This window comes from Bubalus bubalis, chromosome 12, assembly GCF_019923935.1.
Source record: "Bubalus bubalis isolate 160015118507 breed Murrah chromosome 12, NDDB_SH_1, whole genome shotgun sequence".
Taxonomy (NCBI): Eukaryota; Metazoa; Chordata; class Mammalia; order Artiodactyla; family Bovidae; genus Bubalus; species Bubalus bubalis.
The window spans coordinates 24,475,135-24,494,765 of NC_059168.1; the positions used below are offsets into that span (position 1 = coordinate 24,475,135).

Genomic DNA, 19,631 nt, shown 5'->3' on the forward strand with positions numbered 1-19,631 from the left:
TGTTGATTGCATGGTTTTATATTGAAGTTTATAATTCAGCATCTAGCAGCCTTAACCTAAGTCTTGATGCTTTATTCTGGGGAGAATGAAATAAGATGTTGCTCATTTAAACATTGTTTATTCTGGAACTATATGTAATTGTTACAGACCATACAGGAAAACATCTATATTTTTAGGATGCATAGTTTTTACTTTCAAACACAAATATCCCTCCAGATTTTCTTGGGCCTTGTTCTTACTTTAGAATATATTTATGTATTCACATTTATCTCTTTAATTCCTAACTATCAGCAGCTGTATTCTGGATTATGGCTGTTTTGTGGGATGTGGAGGAGGAAGGGACATTTTTAGAGCAGAAGTATAAATTTGGGTGGATACAGGAACTTTACTAGCTTACAAGTACTGAATGTCAAGGGTTCTCATGAATCAGGAATTAGAAGAAAGGAGATGAGAAAAGGAGATGAGCAGAGAGAAGGGAAATACTTTTACTACCTTTTTTACCCCCTAAAATCTCTGTAGCAGTAACTGTTGTCTTCTTGTTGATACCTTTGTTACAATGTTAGGATTATCTTGAATTGCCTCATACACTGACTTTTCCTAGTTTAGGTAATCATTCCAATACAGGGTAAAAGAAGGCAGAAGAGAAGAGAGTAAGCTCTGCCCTTCCTCAGTACTCTCACTTGTCACCACAGTATTTCTTTGTTCCATATACATCATAAGGTATATATTACAAATGCTACTAGAAAAAAATAATCTTTTAATATCATCCACAGTTCTTTTTCTGGGAGGCATCAATTAGTGAATGAAAATAGTTTCAGGAAAATAGAAAGGGATTTATGTTTTTATTTATCTTGTTTATTCATTTTAATATAAATCAAGAATATCATGGAAAACTAAAATTGGCAAACTTTCACGTAACTTATTCCAACAGATTTACCGAAATTTAGGACCAAAGTTATAAAATTATATACATTTCACATCTACTGCAAAGGAGAATACTTCAAAAGCAGTCAGAACACTTTAAAGCAGAAAATACTTTAAGATGCAGAATGGACTATCCTCAAAATTGATTATTTGCTATTTTTGAATAGTGGAAGTGGCTAGATAGAAAATGGAGATCAACCTAGAGGGAAAAATCAGAAATATGAAAAAAAATTAAGAATCCTTATTATATTTCTTAAGAAAATACACTCTTAGTAAATAGTATATTCATTGTATTTCAAGGAACCATGAGTTTAAAGGATTTTGGATTTATCTTAATGTTGGTGGTTTTCATAATATGGTATTTCTTTCTAAAAAGTAAGCCTTATCTGAAGATTTTTAAATGCCTTATTTAAACTGACTTTTCTTTAGGATTCAGGTGTTCATTTATGTGTTATTGATGACTCCAATGAGCATATGCTTACTGTGTGGGATTGGCAGAAAAAATCAAAAGGAGCAGAAATAAAGGTAAAAAAATTTTGAACAGGATATTTGTCTTTTAGAATACATTTTTTGTTTTACACGTCCTTGGAGGTATGTTGCATATTCTTAGGTTTCAGGAGAGTACCAGCTGCCAAATTCATCAGATTTGCTGATCTGTCATCATTCTTACGATGGTGGTGGTTTAGTCACTAAGTCATGTCTGACTCTTGCGACCCCATGGACTGTAGCTAGCCAGGCTCCTCTGCCCGTGGGATTCTCCAGGCAAGAATACTGGAGTGGGTTGCCATTTCCTTTTCCAAGCATTCTTATAGTACCTTTAAGATAAAATAGTCAAGCAGCTTCAGCCACTTTCAATGATGTTTCAGTTACATTGTACTACTGAAATGCTGAAGTAGTTGAATATCTAATCTCAAAGTAGAACAAGTAGAACTACATGTTCTACTTGGCTTCTTCTTTAACAAAATGTTATTTTGTTCAATCTATAAAGATTAAAAAATCTAAAGGAAAAATTCAACCTCGGGAATATGACTGACATAACTGAAAAAACATAACAGTAATAAGTTTTTTGGTCTTAATTATATTTGTGGGATTATTACATAAAATGCTACAGCGTTTATAGTTGCTGTGGAATAGTGTTAATACTTTTGTGTGGAGCAGGCTGTAACTTGTAAGAAAGGAATGAGGTTAGCATTGCAGCTGCATTCATACGGCTCAGAAAATGGCCTCCCTCTGACAGGCTTTCAGAGGGATCCAGAGGTACAGGATGGCTTTTAAAAGCCTATGACATATTTGCTTTACTCTTAAATAACATCACATTCCTCCTCAGTTGCTCTCCAAGTTTTGTTTTGTAAAATCTTCAAGCATTCAACTTGTTGGATGAAAAGAGGTTATTTCTTTTGGATAGTTTTAATCTTTTGAAAGAAGTAGGGTAGATTTTATTTTACTTGAATATAAGGTGTCAGGAAACCTCAGATTTTAAAAAAACATAAATGAAGATAGATTGTCTTTCAGCCATTGTTCAGAGTAATTTTACGTTGAAACATAGGGAAGTTATACCACAGTGAAACACATAAATTTTGGTCCTTTGTATTAAAGGCTGCCAGATGAAGTCTTATGGTTTTCCTCCTACTGGCCTGTCCTCGATCTCCTTTTTAGAACCTTCAGCGTATATGTTGCTGAGAGTTACATCCCATGTCTTGTACAAACACCATATGCTGCTCCGTTTGCTCCCATGGCCTTGATGTGTCCCATACCAGCTAACTCCAGCCCAGAGCAACAAGGGCAACTCTTGTTGCCTGTTGGACATCTTCATATGAATACCCCAGCCCGCAATGCATACAGATACGTACTAATCATATTTATTAGCCCCCAGTCAGTTTTGCCTCTCAGTGAGTAGCATCACATTCCACTTAATTGCCCAAGCTGAAAATTCAGGCATCATTCATGACTCCTTTTCCCTCACTTTCACACTCAGCCAGTCAACAGGTGCTTTCAGTTCTGTGTCCTTAATGTCTGTCTCTTTCTCCCTTTCTCTCTCTCTCTCTCTTTTTTTTTTTTGTAATTTTTAATTAATTTGTTTTTTTGGCCACACTGCACAGCTTGTGGGATCTTAGTTCTCTGACCATGGATTGAACCCAGGGCCATGGCAGTAAAGTGCCTAATCCTAACCACTGGACCATCAGGGAAATCCCTATGATAGAAGTCTTTCATTGCAAATGAAAGTTGTATAAACCCTAAAGAAGATAATACATGTGTTGACCAAAAGACAAGTAATCAAAAATAACAGAAGCAAAAAGAAAGTTACTCAAATGTCCATCAGTAAGAGAATGGATAAGTCAGTGCTGTGGTCTTTCCCTGTAAAGGAATACTATAAAGCAGTTTGCATGATCAAATTGCAATGTATATACCAACATTAAATGTATCTTACAAATGTAATGATAAAATAAGCTAGACACAAAAGAATACCCTCTATATAAACAGACAAAGCTAATCTTTGCTGCTGCAAATCAGGATCATGGTTATTTCAGTGGAGGGAGAGGATGGTAACTAGAAGAGGGATCTGGGATGTTAGTAATGTTCTGTTTCTTGCTTTAGATGCTATACACAGGTGTGTTCAGTTTGTGAGAATTTATCAAACTGTGTACTTAGGATTTGTGAACTTTTCTGATCATATAGTATGAGCGAGTGAGTGAAGTCGCTCAGTCGCGTCCAACTCTTTGCGACCCCGTGGACTGTAGCCTACCAGGCTTCTCCGTCCATGGGATTCTCCAGGCAAGAATACTGGAGTGGGGTGCCATTGCCTTCTCCAGGGGATCTTCCTGACCCAGGGATCGAACCTGGGTCTCCTCCATTGGAGGCAGATGCTTTAACCTCTGAGCCACCAGGGATTATATAGTATACATTAATAAAAAGTTAAAATATCCTATAAAGCTACACTAAAACCCAAGTGATTTATTTTCATAGATTACTTCAGTTTATATCTTGAGCATCTTATCACTAGAACTGTGGGTGTGTATACTTGGAAGTATTTATACCAGTGTGTGTTAGTCGCTCAGTTGTGTCCAACTCCTTGTGACCCCATGGACTGTAGCCTTCCAGGTTCTTCTGTCCATGGGCTTTCCCAGACAAGAATACTGGAGTGGGTTGCCATTATCTTCTCCAGGGGATCTTCCTGACCCAGGGATCGAACCCGGGTCTCCTGCATTGCTGGCAGATTCTTTACTGTCTGAGCCAACAGGGAAGCCCGGGGAGTGTTTATAGTTAGCTTTATAATCCTTGATTAATCAGTTTCATGTAGGATCTGGTGAGTAGTTTTGTTCATGTGAAGCTAAGGACTCTTCAATCAGTCTTTTAAAGATTCTGAGTCTGGAAGAGAGATCACTAATTTTGCTTTGTTGTTAATGTATTATCTTTTTCTTCCTTTTTTCCTTCCAGTTTTGTTGAAATATAATTGACATACAGGCCTGTTTAAGATGTACAGCATAATGATTTGACTTAAATTTGTCATGAAATGATTATCACAATAAATTTTGTGAACATCCATCATCTCATATAGATAGAAAATAAAAGGAATAGGAAAAAAATCCTTTTCCTTGTAATGAGAATTCTCTTTACAAGTTTTGTATGTAGCATTCAGCAATGTTAATAATATTTTTTACATTACATCCTTAGTGGTGTACTTTTTATATATTTATTTTTTTATTGAAATATACTTGATTTCCAGTGTATTAGTTCTAGTATATAGCAGAGTGATTCAGTGTATATATATACACACACACACACATATACACAAACACATATGTATACACACATATATATACACACACAGGTATATATTCTTTTTCAGATTCTTTTTCCAATATAGTTATTACTAAATATTGAATATAGTTGCCTGTGCTATGTAGTAGGTCCTTATTGTTTTATCTATTTAATATATAGTAGTGTATATATGTTACTCCCAAATTCCTAATTTATCCCTTTCCACTTTGGTAACTGTAAGTTTGTTTACTATTAGTCTGTTTATGTTTTGTAAATAAAATTCATTAGTATCATTTTTTTAGATTACACTTTTAAGTGATATCACATGATACTTGTCTTTCTCTGTCTGACTGTTGTTTTTGTTGGTTAGTCACTAAATTGTGTGCGACTCTTGCAACCCCATGGACTGTAGCTCCTCTGTCCGTGGGATTTCCCAGGCAAAAATACTGAAGTGGGTTGCCATTTCCTTCTCCATGGGATCTTCCCACCCAGGGATTGAACCTGCATCTCCTGCTTGGCAGTTGGATTCTTTACCACTGAGCCACCCGGGAAGGCCCCCATCACTGACTTAGTATGATAATCTCTAAGCCCATCCGTGTTGCTATAAATGGTATTATTTCATTTCTTTTTATGGCTGAGTAATATTCCATCATATTTATGTACCACATCTTCTTTATCCACTCAGCTGTCAGTGAACATTTAGGTTGCCTCCATGTCTTGGCTATTGTAAATAATGCTGCAGTGAATATTAGGTGCATATATTTTTTCGAATTATGGTTTTTTCTGGATATAGGCCCAGGAGTGGGATTATATAAGATCATATGGTAGTTCTGTTTTTAGGTTTTTAAGAATCTCCATACTGTTCTCCATAGTGACTTTACCAATTTACATTCCCACTAACAGTATAGGAGGGTTCCCTTTTCTCCACCTCTTCTCCAGCATTTATTATTTATAGACTTTTTGATGATGGCCATTCTGACTGGTGTGAAGTGATACCACATTATAGTTTTGATCTGCATTTCTCTAATAATTAGCAGTATCTAACATCTTTTCTTGTGCCTTTTGGCCATCTGTATGTTTTCTTTGGCGAAAGGTCTATTTAGATCTTTTGCCCATTTTTTCATTTGTTTGTTGGATACTGAGCTATATATATATTTTGGAGATTTGTCTCTTGTTGGTTGATTTTCTCCCTTTCTGTGGGTAGTCTTTTCATTTTGTTTATAGTTTCCTTTGCTGTACAAAAGCCTCTTACGTTTAACTAGGTCCCTTTCTTAGGTATTTTTGGTGGAAAGCGCATAAAAGCTCTCTGTGGTTTTTTGTTTGATTTTTCATTCTATAGGAATCCATAGTGACCATTCAGCCTTCAGTCTGAGGATGAATCTCTAAATCAGTAATATTTTCTTGAATTAACGATCAATAGTAATAGTAAAAAAAAAACTGGGGGTTTTTTAAGACCAAAATGGCAGTGTCTTTAAGACAGAATTTATATTGCTCTTTCATTTGCTAGTTTTAGTGTTCTTTTCCCTGAATATGCAAGAAATTAAAACTGTAATTTGCGTAAATGTCTTTTTAGTGCAATTATTATATATAGATGGCATAAAAGATAATATAATAAGATAAGGACATCAAATTTAAACCATTTTATTCTAAAAATGTATTACTTAAGTTTTTCAGGAAAACAGACTTTGGAAGAAAAGGCATTTCCTTAAAAATTTTCCCTATCTTTGGGACTTCCCTGATGGTCCAGTGGTTAAGATTCTGTGTTTCCACTGCCAGGGTCACAGGTTTGATTACCTGGTCAGTGAACTGAGATCCCACATGCTACATGTGGTGTGGCCAAAAAATAAAATTCCATGTCTTTGATTATTGGGACCTATAATTGGTATTTAATGAAGATAAGGATATACATGCATCTAAAGCTATATTTCTCTTTTCACAGACAACAAATGAAGTTGTTTTGGCTGTGGGATTCCATCCAACAGATGCAAATATCATAATAACATGTGGTAAATCACATATTTTTTTCTGGACCTGGAGTGGCAATTCACTAACAAAAAAACAAGGAGTTTTTGGGGTAAGGATCAGAATGTTACACCTTCATTATAGAACTTTAATTTTGAGTAAGGATAAAGTCATCATGCCAAAGGGGAAAACTGAAAATTCTCATTGTTTCATTGTAGAAATACGAAAAACCAAAATTTGTGCAGTGTTTAGCTTTCTTGGGAAATGGAGATGTTCTTGCTGGAGACTCAGGTGGAGTCATACTCATATGGAGCAAAACTACTGTAGAGCCCACACCTGGGAAAGGGCCTAAAGGTATAGTATTCTCATGTTGAAATCATTCTTTTTAGTTTGCAGTATCACTGTTGCAGTCCCATCTGTTACCCAGACCAGGAGAGAGGGAGCTGTAAGGAGACAGTATGAGAGTCACTAACATACATTTCATTTTTTATGGTTCTTCATAACAGCCTTTTTTTAAAATCAAATTATTTACTCATTTATTAAGCATATATAGCCTACATTTGGCTACCTTTCCTTCCAGGAGATTAATACAAAATAATTAGAAAAGATGATACAAATACCATGTTAAAAACTATAGAGATTGAGAGAGAAGTCACCCCAGTCTTCAGTATTTTGTAAAGCCCTCATAGAAGAAATGGTATTTAAGCTAAACCATAATGAATGTAGAACACTACAGAAGATAGGGAACCTTAATCCCAGTTACGGATCAGTGTACATTAAGGGAGGAAAATGGTTATGCCTGTGACGCAGCCAGAATGTGTGAATAACTTTGTCATGTGTTAACAGAAACAAGAAATAGCCAGCATGAAGGAATGACACTTGCAGGATAGTGTGAATGAATTTGTCATGTGTGAACAAACAAGAGATAGCCAGCATGAAGGAAATACTGTTTTAAAAAATAGCAGTGTTTTGCAGTTGCTCTTATCAATTTAAACTTATATACACTGAGCCCTTGAAAATTCAAATAGAGATTAAAGATACAGATTTTTTTGAGTTACCCACAATAATCCTTAAACCTGATTGAGTTCACCATGGAAGCTAGAAGAGCAATGAGGCCAGGGATACTTTGTCCCACAGTTAGATGACCAGAAAAGAGCCTGCAAGGATTGCAGATTTTTTAAAAAGAAGTTAGTAAGATAGAACTTCTTATTTAGTGCTCCTGAACAAAGAAAAGGAGAAAGTTCCCAGGAGTATCAGGAAGGAGGTCTATAGGAAGGTCAAGAAGAATAAGAACCAAGAAAAGACCATTAGAAGTTCACAATTTCAATAGAAAAATTAAGGCTGTAGAACAGCTGAGTGTAGAATAGCCAGTTTTTAAATGGAGACTTTTGAGAATCCCAGTTGAAAATGGAATGAAAAGTAGAGCTACTCGAATCAATAGTCTTTTTAAGGTTGACTAAACCTGAAAGTAAAATGAGTATTGTGGTGGAAAAAAGATGAAAACTCTTAAGAGAGATGGGAATAACTGGATTGGACATCAGAAGAAAGATTATCCTTCAAAAAGAGTGATACTGTACATTTATTCTGAAACTGGAGCTTTGGAAAACTAGTATCTTACATGGCTAAATGATAGAGGTCATGCAGAATTAACATTGATCTCTGTTAAAAGCTTGAAGTTATTTTTAAATGGGCAATATAAGAAGAGTATACATCATGTAATATAGTTTACAGTAGTGTACATATACTACTAGAACTAGCAAACAGTAGTATACATCATGTAATCAGACTCCATCACTTCAGAATTCTACTTGTTGGAGTTGGGATCCAGCTGAAACCTTAGACCTGCCTGTGGATATTAGATTTATTAAAATACTAAAACTGAAGACCCACAAAATTTAGAGGTATCATTTTCTAAATAGTCATTAAAATTGTCCTTATCCACTTAAAAAAGGATGGGCCCAAGGACCTTTTCCTTTCTTTTTTTTTTTTTTAATTTTTGAAAATTTTTATTGAAGTATAGTTGCTTTACAATGTTGTATTGGTTTCAGGTGGATTGCAAAGTAAATCAGTTATAGGTATACTTATATACACTCTTTTTTAGATTCTTTCCTTATAGAGGCCATTACAGAGTACTGAGTGGAGTTCCCTGTGCTATACAGTACGTGCTTTTTAGTTACCTGTTTTATATATAGTAGTATGTATGTATTAGTCCCAGTCTCCCAATTTATCCCTTCTCCTTCTTACCCCCTCAAATCAGGTCAGTTGCTCAGTTGTGTCCTACTCTTTGCGACCCCATGGACCACAGCACACCAAACCTTCCTGTTCATCACTAACTCTCGGAGTTGACCCAAACTCGTGTCTATTGAGTCGGTGATGCCATCCAACCATCTCATCCTATGTCATCCCCTTCTTCTCCTGCCCTCAATCTTTGCCAGCATCAGGGTCTTTTCAAATGAGTCAGCTCTTCGTATCAGGTGGCCAAAGTATTGGAGTTTGAGCTTCAACATCAGTCCTTCCAATGAACATTCAGGACTGATTTCCTTTAGGATGGACTGGTTGGATCTCCTTGCAGTCCAGGGGACTCTCGAGAGTCTTCTCCAATACCACAGTTCAAAAGCATCAGTTCTTCAGCAGTCAGCTTTCTTTATAGTCCAACTCTCACACCCATACATGACTACTGGAAAAACCATAGCTTTGACTAGATGGACCTTTGTTGGCCAAGTAATGTCTCTGTTTTTTAATACGCTATCTAGGTTGGTCATAACTTTCCTTCCAAGGAGTAAGTGTCTTTTAACTTCATGGCTGCAGTCACCATCTGCAGTGATTTTGGAGCCCAAAAAAATAAAGTCTGATGCTGTTTCCACTGTTTCCCATCTATTTCCCATGAAGTGATGGGACCAGATGCCATGATCTTAGTTTTCTGAATGTTGAGCTTTAAGCCAACTTTTTCACTCTCCTCCTTCACTTTTATCAAGAGACTCTTTAGTTCCTCTTCACTTTCTGCCATAAGGGTGGTGTCATCTGCATATCTGAGGTTATTCATATTTCTCCCAGCAATCTTGATTCCAGCTTGTGCTTCCTCCAGCCCAGCGTTTCTCATGATGTACTCTGCATATAAGTTAAATAAGCAGGGTGACAATATACAGCCTTGACACACTACTTTCCCAATTTGGAACCAGTCTGTTGTTCCATGTCCAGTTCTAACCGTTGCTTCCTGACCTGCATACAGGTTTCTCAAGAGGCAGGTCAGGTGTTCTGGTATTCCCATCTCTTTCAGAATTTTCCACAGTTTATTGTGATCCACACAGTCAAAGGCTTCGGCATAGTCAGTAAAGCAGAAATAGATGTTTTTCTGGAATTCTCTTGCTTTTCCAATGATCCAGCGGATGTTAGCAATTTGAACTCTGGTTCCTCTGCCTTTTCTAAAACCAGCTTGAGCATCTGTAAGTTCACTATTCATGTATTGCTAAAGCCTGGCTTGGAGAATTTTGAGCATTACTTTACTAGCGTGTGAGATGAGTGCAGTTATGTGGTAGTTGGAGCATTCTTTGGCATTGCATTTCTTTGGGATTGGAATGAAAACTGCCCTTTTCCAGTCCTGTGGCCACTGCTGAGTTTTCCAAATTTGCTGGCATGTTGAGGGCAGCACTTTCACAGCATCATCTTTCAGGATTTGGAATAGCTCAACTGGAATTCCATCACCTCCACTAGCTTTGTTCGTAGTGATGCTTTCTAAGGCCCACTTGACTTCACATTCCAGGATGTCTGGCTCTAGATGAGTGATCACACCATCGTGATTATCTGGGTTGTGGAGATCTTTTTTGTACAGTTCTGTGTATTCTTGCCACCTCTTCTTAGTATCTTCTGCTTCTGTTAGATCCATACCATTTCTGTCCTTTATTGAGCCCATCTTTGCATGAAATGTTCCCTTGGTATCTCTAATTTTCTTGAAGATATCTCTCGTCTTTCCCATTCTGTTGTTTTCCTCTATATGCAGTAATCAGTGAGGAAGGCGTTCTTATCGCTCCTTGCTATTCTTACCCCTTAACAGCCGTCAGTTTGTTTTCTGCATCTATAACTCTATTTCTGTGTGTAGATAAGTTATTTTATACCTTTTTGTAGATCAACATATAAGCGATGCAATATGATATTTGTGAAGTACCTTAACAGCTGTTGGATAACATAGTTATTTGTAATATAGAAAGATAGTCCCAATTACTACATTTGTGGTACATTTTCTCCCTTTCTCATCTCCTTTTCCCAACATAGCAACAGACTACAGGATTCATTCTCCCCTGGACTGAGTCTGGAGGTGTCTGTGAGAGCAGTGTGCATGGCCATATGGTAAAATGGGAGCAGAAAGAAAAAAAGAATAAATTCATAGCTAGTCCCTTTCTTCTTTTTCTTTTTCTCACTACACCTCCTGTTCCCACCCCCAGTAGTGGGCCTTGGAATTCATTCAGCATTACCTCAAATTAATTTTCCTCAAAAGTACAGATATATTTTATTCTCAAGTCTCATTTGTGCTCAAATATAAGGTCCACTTTGCCCTTTTCTGTGGTACATGAAGAAATCAGAGGAAAGGCATTGAAAATAGCCTTTTTTCACATACACACTAATATATATATAAAATAGATAATCAACAACACCCTATTGTATAGCACAGGGAACTCTATTCAGTATTCTGTAATAACCTTTACAGGAAAAGAATCTGTAAAAGAATGGATATTGTATAACTGAATCACTTTGCTTTACACCTGAAACTAACACAACATTTTCTATCAACTATACTCCAAAATAAAAATTAAATTGAAAGAAATAGCATTTATTCAACCCTATTTATCCTTACTGTTTAAGGACAATAAAACTGAAACAGTATCCAGAGAACCATATAGAATACTTCCTTCAAGGTAGAAGGTTATGAGAGAAAAATTAGAGAACTTGTTCTAAAGTCAGTGGATTGGAAGTAGAGAGAGATTCTTTATTAGTAACAGTAGGTCTATGGGGTGGCACAGAGTCAGACACAACTGAAGCGACTTAGCAGCAGCAGCAGCAGGAGAGAAAAAAAAAAAAATAAGCCTGTCAGTTTCTGAGTTCCACAAACAAAAAGGAGAGGGAGAAAGAAAAAGGAGATTATGCGGAACCAGCCTGAGGTTCCTGAGACATTTCCCCCGAGGATTTGTTTTTTTATATTTGTGACATTACTGTCTTCCATTTCACACCCCTTTTCCATGTGTGAAAGTGAAAGTTGCTCAGTCATGTCCAACTCTTTGCAACCCCATGGACATTCTCCAGACCAGAATACTGTGGTGGATAGCCATTCCCTTCTCCAAGGGATCTTTCCAACCCAGGGATCAAACCCAGGTCTCCCGCATTGCAGGCGGATTCTTTACCAGCTGAGCCATAAGGGAAGCCCTTTCCATACATAAAAACCAACAATTGAAGACATCTATTAATTAGCTGAGAGCCTTCAGAGCTAGCAATTGAAATGAGTTCTCTCATTTCAATTTGATGATCTTCCACCATCATCCTTAGTGCGAGTAAGTGACCATATGTGCAGTTGAGGCATCATGGCAGATAGACAGTAAATTCGTTCCAGTACTGGAACCTGGCGAGCGCTGTAGCCATTGCTACAAAGTAGATCACCAGTTATTATGAAAGGAGCTAACTCAAGAACAGTCAGATGGAAAAGGTGATTAGGACAAGGCCTGGGGAAAGGACCTGTCCAGAACCTCCATGCCCTCTCCGGGAATAACACTCTCTCCAAGTCTCCATGTGTTCACTGACCCAGAAGCTCTGGATTGAAGATCCTTAAGAAAAAAGAGAGAAGAGCAGTATTATCAGTAATCCTCCCCACTCTCTTTTCTTTTTCTTCCTACTCTCTTCTCTTTCCTAGGCATTCATTTTCAGTATTGGAAATGTCAGGAACAGTATTATATTATCAAAATATTATCAAAACCATGACTTAAATTGTTGACATATATCATCCTACCTCTCTGAGTAGTTTTGATATAAATGCACCCTTCATTGGCCTTAGTGTGCAAGGCCTGGTAAAGGTTCCAAATTGTTTTTATTTATTTTCGTTTTTGTCTGAAAAACTGGTGCCTTACCCTTTGTGCAGAGAAAATCTATGTAAGCACAAACAGAAAACAAAAAATCTAATCTTGTAAACTGCTGGACACATGAAATTTGCTATGTGACTGACCCTATTATGGGTGAACTTGCTGAGAATTTGGTTTCTTCCTTTATATATGGAGTTTTCCATTATGTAAGTAAGGCTGGAAAGGATTTGGTGAGTTTAGTAAAATAAATGTGTAAGAGTGGATTGGAACAGACATTCATAGTTTCCATTTCTAAATTCTTGCCCCAAATTTTAATAGATTGATCCAGTTTACATATTCCCTGATAAGATATTTCTGTACCCATGGCAGTCTTTATCAACCAAAATTTCAATATACTGTCATAATTGCATCTAATAAAGGGACATTTGGGAATTGCAGAAGTATAATTTCACAGCTAATTCTTTTATTTTAGTGAATAGGAGACAAACGAAAACTGTGTTTTATGCCTCATAAGGAGCTCTCTTGCTTCTAAACCACTTTTTCCTTATCTTAAATGTAAATTAAGGGGAATCTTCAAAGTAATTAGGATTTTCTGCTTCCTGTTTTTCCAGTTTTATAATATTTTCATATATAACCTTGTCTAGCTTAATATATATAGTTTTTAATATGTAACCTTGTCTATAATGACTTGATACTTGTATGTACTGCAGAATGATTACCGAAATAAGTTTACATGCATCACCTCACAGTTACAATTTTTTTTTCTTGGGATGAGAACTTCTAAGGTCTGCTCCCTTCAGTTCAGTTCAGTCGCTCAGTCGTGTCCGACTCTTTGCCACCCCATGAATTGCAGCACGCCAGGCCTCCCTGTCCATCACCAACTCCCAGAATTCACTCAAACTCACGTCCATCGGGTCAGTGATGCCATCCAGCCATCTCATCCTCTGTCGTCCCCTTCTCCTCCTGCCCCCAATCCCTCCCATCATCAGAGTCTTCCAATGAGTCAACTCTTCGCATGAGGTGGCCAAAGTACTGGAGTTTCAGCTTTAGCATCATTCCTTCCAAAGAACACCCAGGACTGATCTCCTTCAGAATGGACTGGTTGGATCTCCTTGCAGTCCAAGGGACTCTCAAGAATCTTCTCCAACACCACAGTTCAAAAGCATCAATTCTTCGGCGCTCAGCTTTCTTCACAGTCCAACTTTCACTTCCGTACATGACTACTGGAAAAACCATAGCCTTGACTAGACGGACCTTGGTTGGCAAAGTAATGTCTCTGCTATGACCTTCTCCAGTTGAGTTCTCCTATGAGTTCTCCAACCCAACTCCAATATTCTTGCCTGGGAAGTCCCATGGACCAGAGGAGGCTGGCGGTCTACAGTCCATGGGGTCACAAAGAGTCGGACATGACTTAGTACACACACAAGAATATAACATAAATTTCAAAGTCTCCCTGACATTTGATTCTGTACTTAAACAGGCACAGAAAGCCCTCCAAACAGTCTTTATTTGGCAGTCAAGATAAACTTGCTTTTTATGGAAACCTTGTTTCTGTTAGAGTTGAGAATAAAGGGGGGATTTGCAGTTAAGCTTGGATAGACTTGGCCATGATTATGCCTGGAGGTACAGTAGGTTTTTAAATACAAGGATAATTATTTTTCTTGGCAGGTATTTCAAACATTATTTGGCTTAAATTAGAATGTCAGAAATATAGGCCCATGAGAAGGAAATCTTAGGCTATAAATTACTTTGTAGGTAAATACTATCTAAAGTAGAGTATTTTTATTCTTGATGAAGCATTTGTTCTTCAGTTTCTCCATTTTCTAAGATTCTGTCTTTCTAGGAAGATCTTAAGTGTTTAACAAGGTATTTGTTATGTTTAGAAGTAGGGAAGACTGAATTAAAAATAGAAAAGCTGTATTTCACTTCCCTGCTTTCTGATGGAGAGTTGTAAAACACCACACCCCTGTATTTTATAATTTCTTACATGGTACTCTCAGACTACTTTTGTTAATTTGACCATGCGTGAGAAAAATAAGCTCACGCTCCCTCTCGCCCCTCACCCCCCACTTTTAACTGCCCAAATAAAGCCAGCAATACTCTCAGAAAGTTCACATCTCTCAGATGTTCTTTCTCTCTTGATCACATCAGGGCCATGATAGATAATTGGCTAGGTTAGATAGCTGGACACAGTTGTGTTGTTCAGTGTTTAAAGTATTTTTAGGTGATGAATGTTGATGTGAGCCGAGGCAGTTGACCTGAATAACAAGTTTGTTGGAGCTCTGCTCCCAGCTCTGCTGAATCAGGAAAGGTCTACTGCAAAGCATGAAGGCCCTTTCCTTTCTCCTTGCCAGAGATACCTATCTATTAAGTTATTTATGCCACTAGCTGCCTCACACTGAGAAATACTGAGAGTCAACTAGAGCATAATTTTTTTTAAGACACCAAAGCCCTACACATTTTAGTTAATATTAACAATATAATGACAGCTCAAATGGTAAATGAGCAATCTCAGTTAACATCTTCTCTGAGATGATACTTCACATACCATAAAATTTTATCATTTTAAAATGTACAATTCAGTGATTTTTAATATATTCAGAGTTGTGTAATTATCACCGCTGTTTAACTTCAAAATATTTTTATCACCCCAAAATGAAACACTGTGCCCGTTAGCAGTCCCTTCCCATTCCTCTCTCTCCTCAGTCACTAGCAACCGCTTGCCTTCTTTGGATTTGCCTGTCGGACAGTTCATGTAAATGGAATCATAAAATATGTCGTCTTTTGTGAACAGCTTCTTTGAGTGGCATCTTAATGTTTTTAGGTTCATCCATGTTATTTCACATATTAGTACCTTATTCCTTTTTGTCACTGAATAATAACACATTTTGTTTTTCCGTTTGTCAGCTGATGAGCAATTTTATTAGAAAATGAACAGTTTTTTTCCAGTTTGTTGAGGTATAATTGACACATAACTTTGTATAAGGTATACAATAAGTTGATTTGCTATATGTTTATCTTGCAAAATGATTGCCACAATAAGTTAACATCCATCACTTCACATAGTTAGAGATTTTTCTCTTGTGCTGAGAACTTTTAAGATGTACTGTCTTAGCATCTTCAAATATATGATACTCTATTGTTAACTGTAGTCACCATGTTATACATTAAATTCTCAGAACTTATAGCTGGAACTTTGTACCTTTAACCACCTTCATCCATTTCCCCCACTGAATAGTTTTTAAACTTAATCAATCCCCCCCTCCCCCGAGGGGAATCTAAGGTGTATTTTATTGACTGACTGGTCATGTTTAAACCAGGCTCTACCTGGTCATTATGAACCTAGTAATTAGTCTGCAAGATACCATCTTCCAAAAAGCTTTTACTGTGTTTTTTTTTTTTTTTAAACAGAGTATTTAAAATAAATTTTGTTTTGCACATTGCATACAAGCTGCCCCTGCTTTCTATTTATTCATTTATTTTAATTTTTTTTAATTGGAGGATACTTGCTTTACAGTGTTGTGTTGGCTTCTGCCGTACAATATCATGAGTCAGCAATAAGGATACATTTATCTCCTCCCTCTTGAGCCTCCCTCCCAGCCCATGCCCCTTCTTACGCCTCTAGGTCATCACAGAGCAGCAGGCTGAGCTCCTTTAACTCTGGGAAGAGCTTCTCTGAGTAAGGCATCATGAATACCAAGGAAAAGGGCTTGAGTACCAAACTCTGTTATCTTCACTCTTAAGAAAGAGGCTTTGATTATATTTTGATGCCTGCCTTGTTCCTTCCTGGGTACTTGTGAAAGTGCTGAGAGCATACCAGAAACCTGGGCCATCGTTCAGCTTTCACACTGGTATAGCTGTCAGTTTTTAAAATACTTCTCTGCTTGGTCAAAAGCCACTGCTCCAAGCCGCCAGTGCCTCTTCTGCCCCACACCTTCCCCAGTATCTCAGCAAATAAAAGGGGTTATCCTTGGCAGAGCAGAAGGCCTGCGGGTCAGCAGTGGTTAAATGTTAAACATAATGCCTGTTGCCCCAGGAGGAAGTGAAGGCTCTTTTGCAAACTTAAAGGAACACTGAATATAAGAGACTTGAGTTCCTGTCACAGCTTTGTCACTAGCTAACCATGTGGTATTGGTTAAGCCAGTTCTATTCCTATGTGCTTAGTTATAAAATTAGAGGAGTAATATCTACCTTAACTGTTGAATGAGATGATTGTAAGAGATAGTAAAGTTCTGAGGCTAATATATCCCCTCTTGTCTGTGGAATTGTCACTACTTTAGCCTACCTTTTTGTAAGAATATATTTTGAAGTATTTTCAGAGTAACTAAATATTGGCATGAATGCCAAATATTGTATTAAGCTTTGATATCTGCCTTGCAGAAAAATTGGCTGGAAATAGATTTTTGATTGTTGAGTCATGAGAACTTTTGATTATTTACTCTGTAGTTCTGCTGAAGTTTTTTCCCAAAAAGACACTAAAATCTGATGGAAAATGTTAAGACTAGTGTTTCTGTTTTACCCCTCATTATGTTAGGTGTTTATCAGATCAGCAAACAAATCAAAGCTCATGATGGCAGTGTGTTCACACTTTGTCAGATGAGAAATGGAATGTTATTAACTGGAGGTGGGAAAGACAGAAAAATAATTCTATGGGATCATGATCTGAATCCTGAAAGAGAAATAGAGGTAAGGATGAAAACAGAACATAAACATTTTAAAATGTTAAACCCTATAAACTCATGTCTTTTGTCCCACATTAAGATAACTTACACTTTTCTGGAAAATTTGGAATACATTCTTGTCGTTTCATTCCCTTGAAATAACCCAGGAAAAAAAGGACTATTCACTAAGCCAAATAATTTGAAAGAATAAGAAAAATGGGCAGAATAGTTAACTTGCTTACTTATTTCTGACATTATATTTTAGTGACCCAAAAATAACCACATAACCATATAAACTTAAAATTTGCCAGACATTTATCAAATATTATATTCTACTCCATGGTATACAAGATGACCAGCTTAATTTTAAAACTCAAAAATAATCTTTTAAATGATGGGCTTAATAATAATTGCTGATTATATCTCTGTATATGTCAGCTTCATGGTATAAATGAAGTATATGCATAAAACCTAACAGGTTTTATGTGTTCAGTGAAAGTTGAATTGAGATCTCAAGAAATGAAATGGTTTAGTTTAGAATAGTGTTTTAGATCACTGATTGTCAGAGCAAAGGCAAATCTCACAGTTCAATAATGCTTCTATTTGTTGGTGACTTTAACTTTGAATTTACTCTCAGCTTTTTCCACTTATAACATGCTTTGCAGACAAAATCTCTTAAAAAGAGAATTCTGACGTACTGCTCTTGGATTTTATTTCCAAGACGATATATCCCCATATTATAGATAAAGAAATTTGTCTCAGCCTAAATGGCTTACCCAAAATAATATAACCAATAAGTAACAAAATCAAGCCACAGTCTTCATGTAGTCTCTCAGAACTTAGTCCTTTATCCCTTACTCATAATCCTTAACTCTTGAAATCATATAAAATGTGAATTTAAAATTGAAGCAAAGAATGTTGATAATCCATTATAACTTCTGTGTATAAAACGTAAATGTCTGAATAAATAATTTATTAACATAAAATTACCTTGTACTTTCAAATTTGAAATTCTGTCATTTATTACCACATAATTGTGTACAGCTATAACTTCAGTCTTCAGGTTGATTAATGCATTGTATTATGTGTATGGTGACTTTATAAATTATTTTTTAGGTTCCTGATCAGTATGGAACAATCAGAGCTGTAGCAGAAGGAAAGGCAGATCAATTTTTGGTCGGCACATCACGAAACTTTATTTTACGAGGAACATTTAATGATGGCTTCCAAATAGAAGTACAGGTAAGCTGTATGATTTTAACCATTAACTGAATATTTTGATGATACCCTTTATTTCTTATAACAATGGGTATGTTTCTTTTTCAGGGTCATACAGATGAGCTTTGGGGTCTTGCCACACATCCCTTCAAAGACTTGCTCTTGACTTGTGCTCAGGACAGACAGGTGTGCATGTGGAACTCAGTAGAACACAGGCTGGAATGGACCAGGCTTCTAGATGTGAGTAAAGCAAAATGTGATTATAATTTTCCCACAGAAACTCCCAAAACTGGCAGTTGGTAGCAGCAAAGCAAAAAGGACTCAGTATTGGTTAAAACCAAGTTTATTGCTATAGTTCAGTAAAGAGGAAGGGATAAGGGGGAGAGTGTTTAGTTACAAAGTACATCATGAACCCACTCCAAAGAAGCAAGTTAACAGGATAGAAGCTCAACTTTTCTGTCAGGTTCAATAGTAAAAATCAAGAATATTTCACATCTTTATGGAGCGTTAATTGTTACAGAAATGTTTGGGCTGCTGGTGGTGGGGCAGTTGGGTTCAGTAAGTACTGCTCACTAACAGATTCTACTGTCTTCTTTTTGAGTTGGTCTCTTACTGTATTTTCTCCCTCCCCCACCCAGATATTCACCTTTTCTAGCCTAAAAGGTGTATACACGTTCTTTGCAGACTAAAGAACTGTACAAATGTTTGTTGTTACCCTTATTATTGTTCCACTGCCTAGCTGCAAGCTGGTGGTCCTTTCCCCCTACTACTCTGCCAGCATGTCCCCTTCCTGCTCTGAAATTCTTTTTCCTCTTATGTCCATGTGGTATTCCCATTGGCTATAGTAAAGTTGATTGAGATTCCATGTTTATGTGAAACAAGTTATTTTCAAATGTTTTGCCACTCTTCCCATAGATCTAGGGAGACTTTCTCATGTACTCCCCAACAGCTGTCTGTCTCTCTTCTAGGAACCAGGACACTGTGCAGATTTTCATCCAAGTGGCACAGTGGTGGCCATAGGAACGCACTCAGGCAGGTAGGGTCT

At 37.0% G+C, this 19,631-nt stretch overlaps 1 protein-coding gene across 5 annotated transcripts in view; it reads left to right on the plus strand.

Annotated features, from left to right (window-relative positions):
- The window catches only part of EML4 (EMAP like 4), a 155,124-nt gene that overhangs the window by 111,226 nt on the left and 24,267 nt on the right, over window positions 1-19,631 (plus strand). For all 5 annotated transcript variants that reach the window (XM_044925853.2, XM_025260922.3, XM_025260923.3 and 2 more), the window contains 7 exons: window positions 1,354-1,449; window positions 6,623-6,757; window positions 6,864-6,999; window positions 17,242-17,393; window positions 18,485-18,610; window positions 18,695-18,826; window positions 19,555-19,622. In XM_044925853.2, the coding sequence (XP_044781788.2) occupies window positions 1,354-1,449; window positions 6,623-6,757; window positions 6,864-6,999; window positions 17,242-17,393; window positions 18,485-18,610; window positions 18,695-18,826; window positions 19,555-19,622 (845 nt within the window). The remainder of the gene's footprint in view (window positions 1-1,353; window positions 1,450-6,622; window positions 6,758-6,863; window positions 7,000-17,241; window positions 17,394-18,484; window positions 18,611-18,694; window positions 18,827-19,554; window positions 19,623-19,631) is intronic.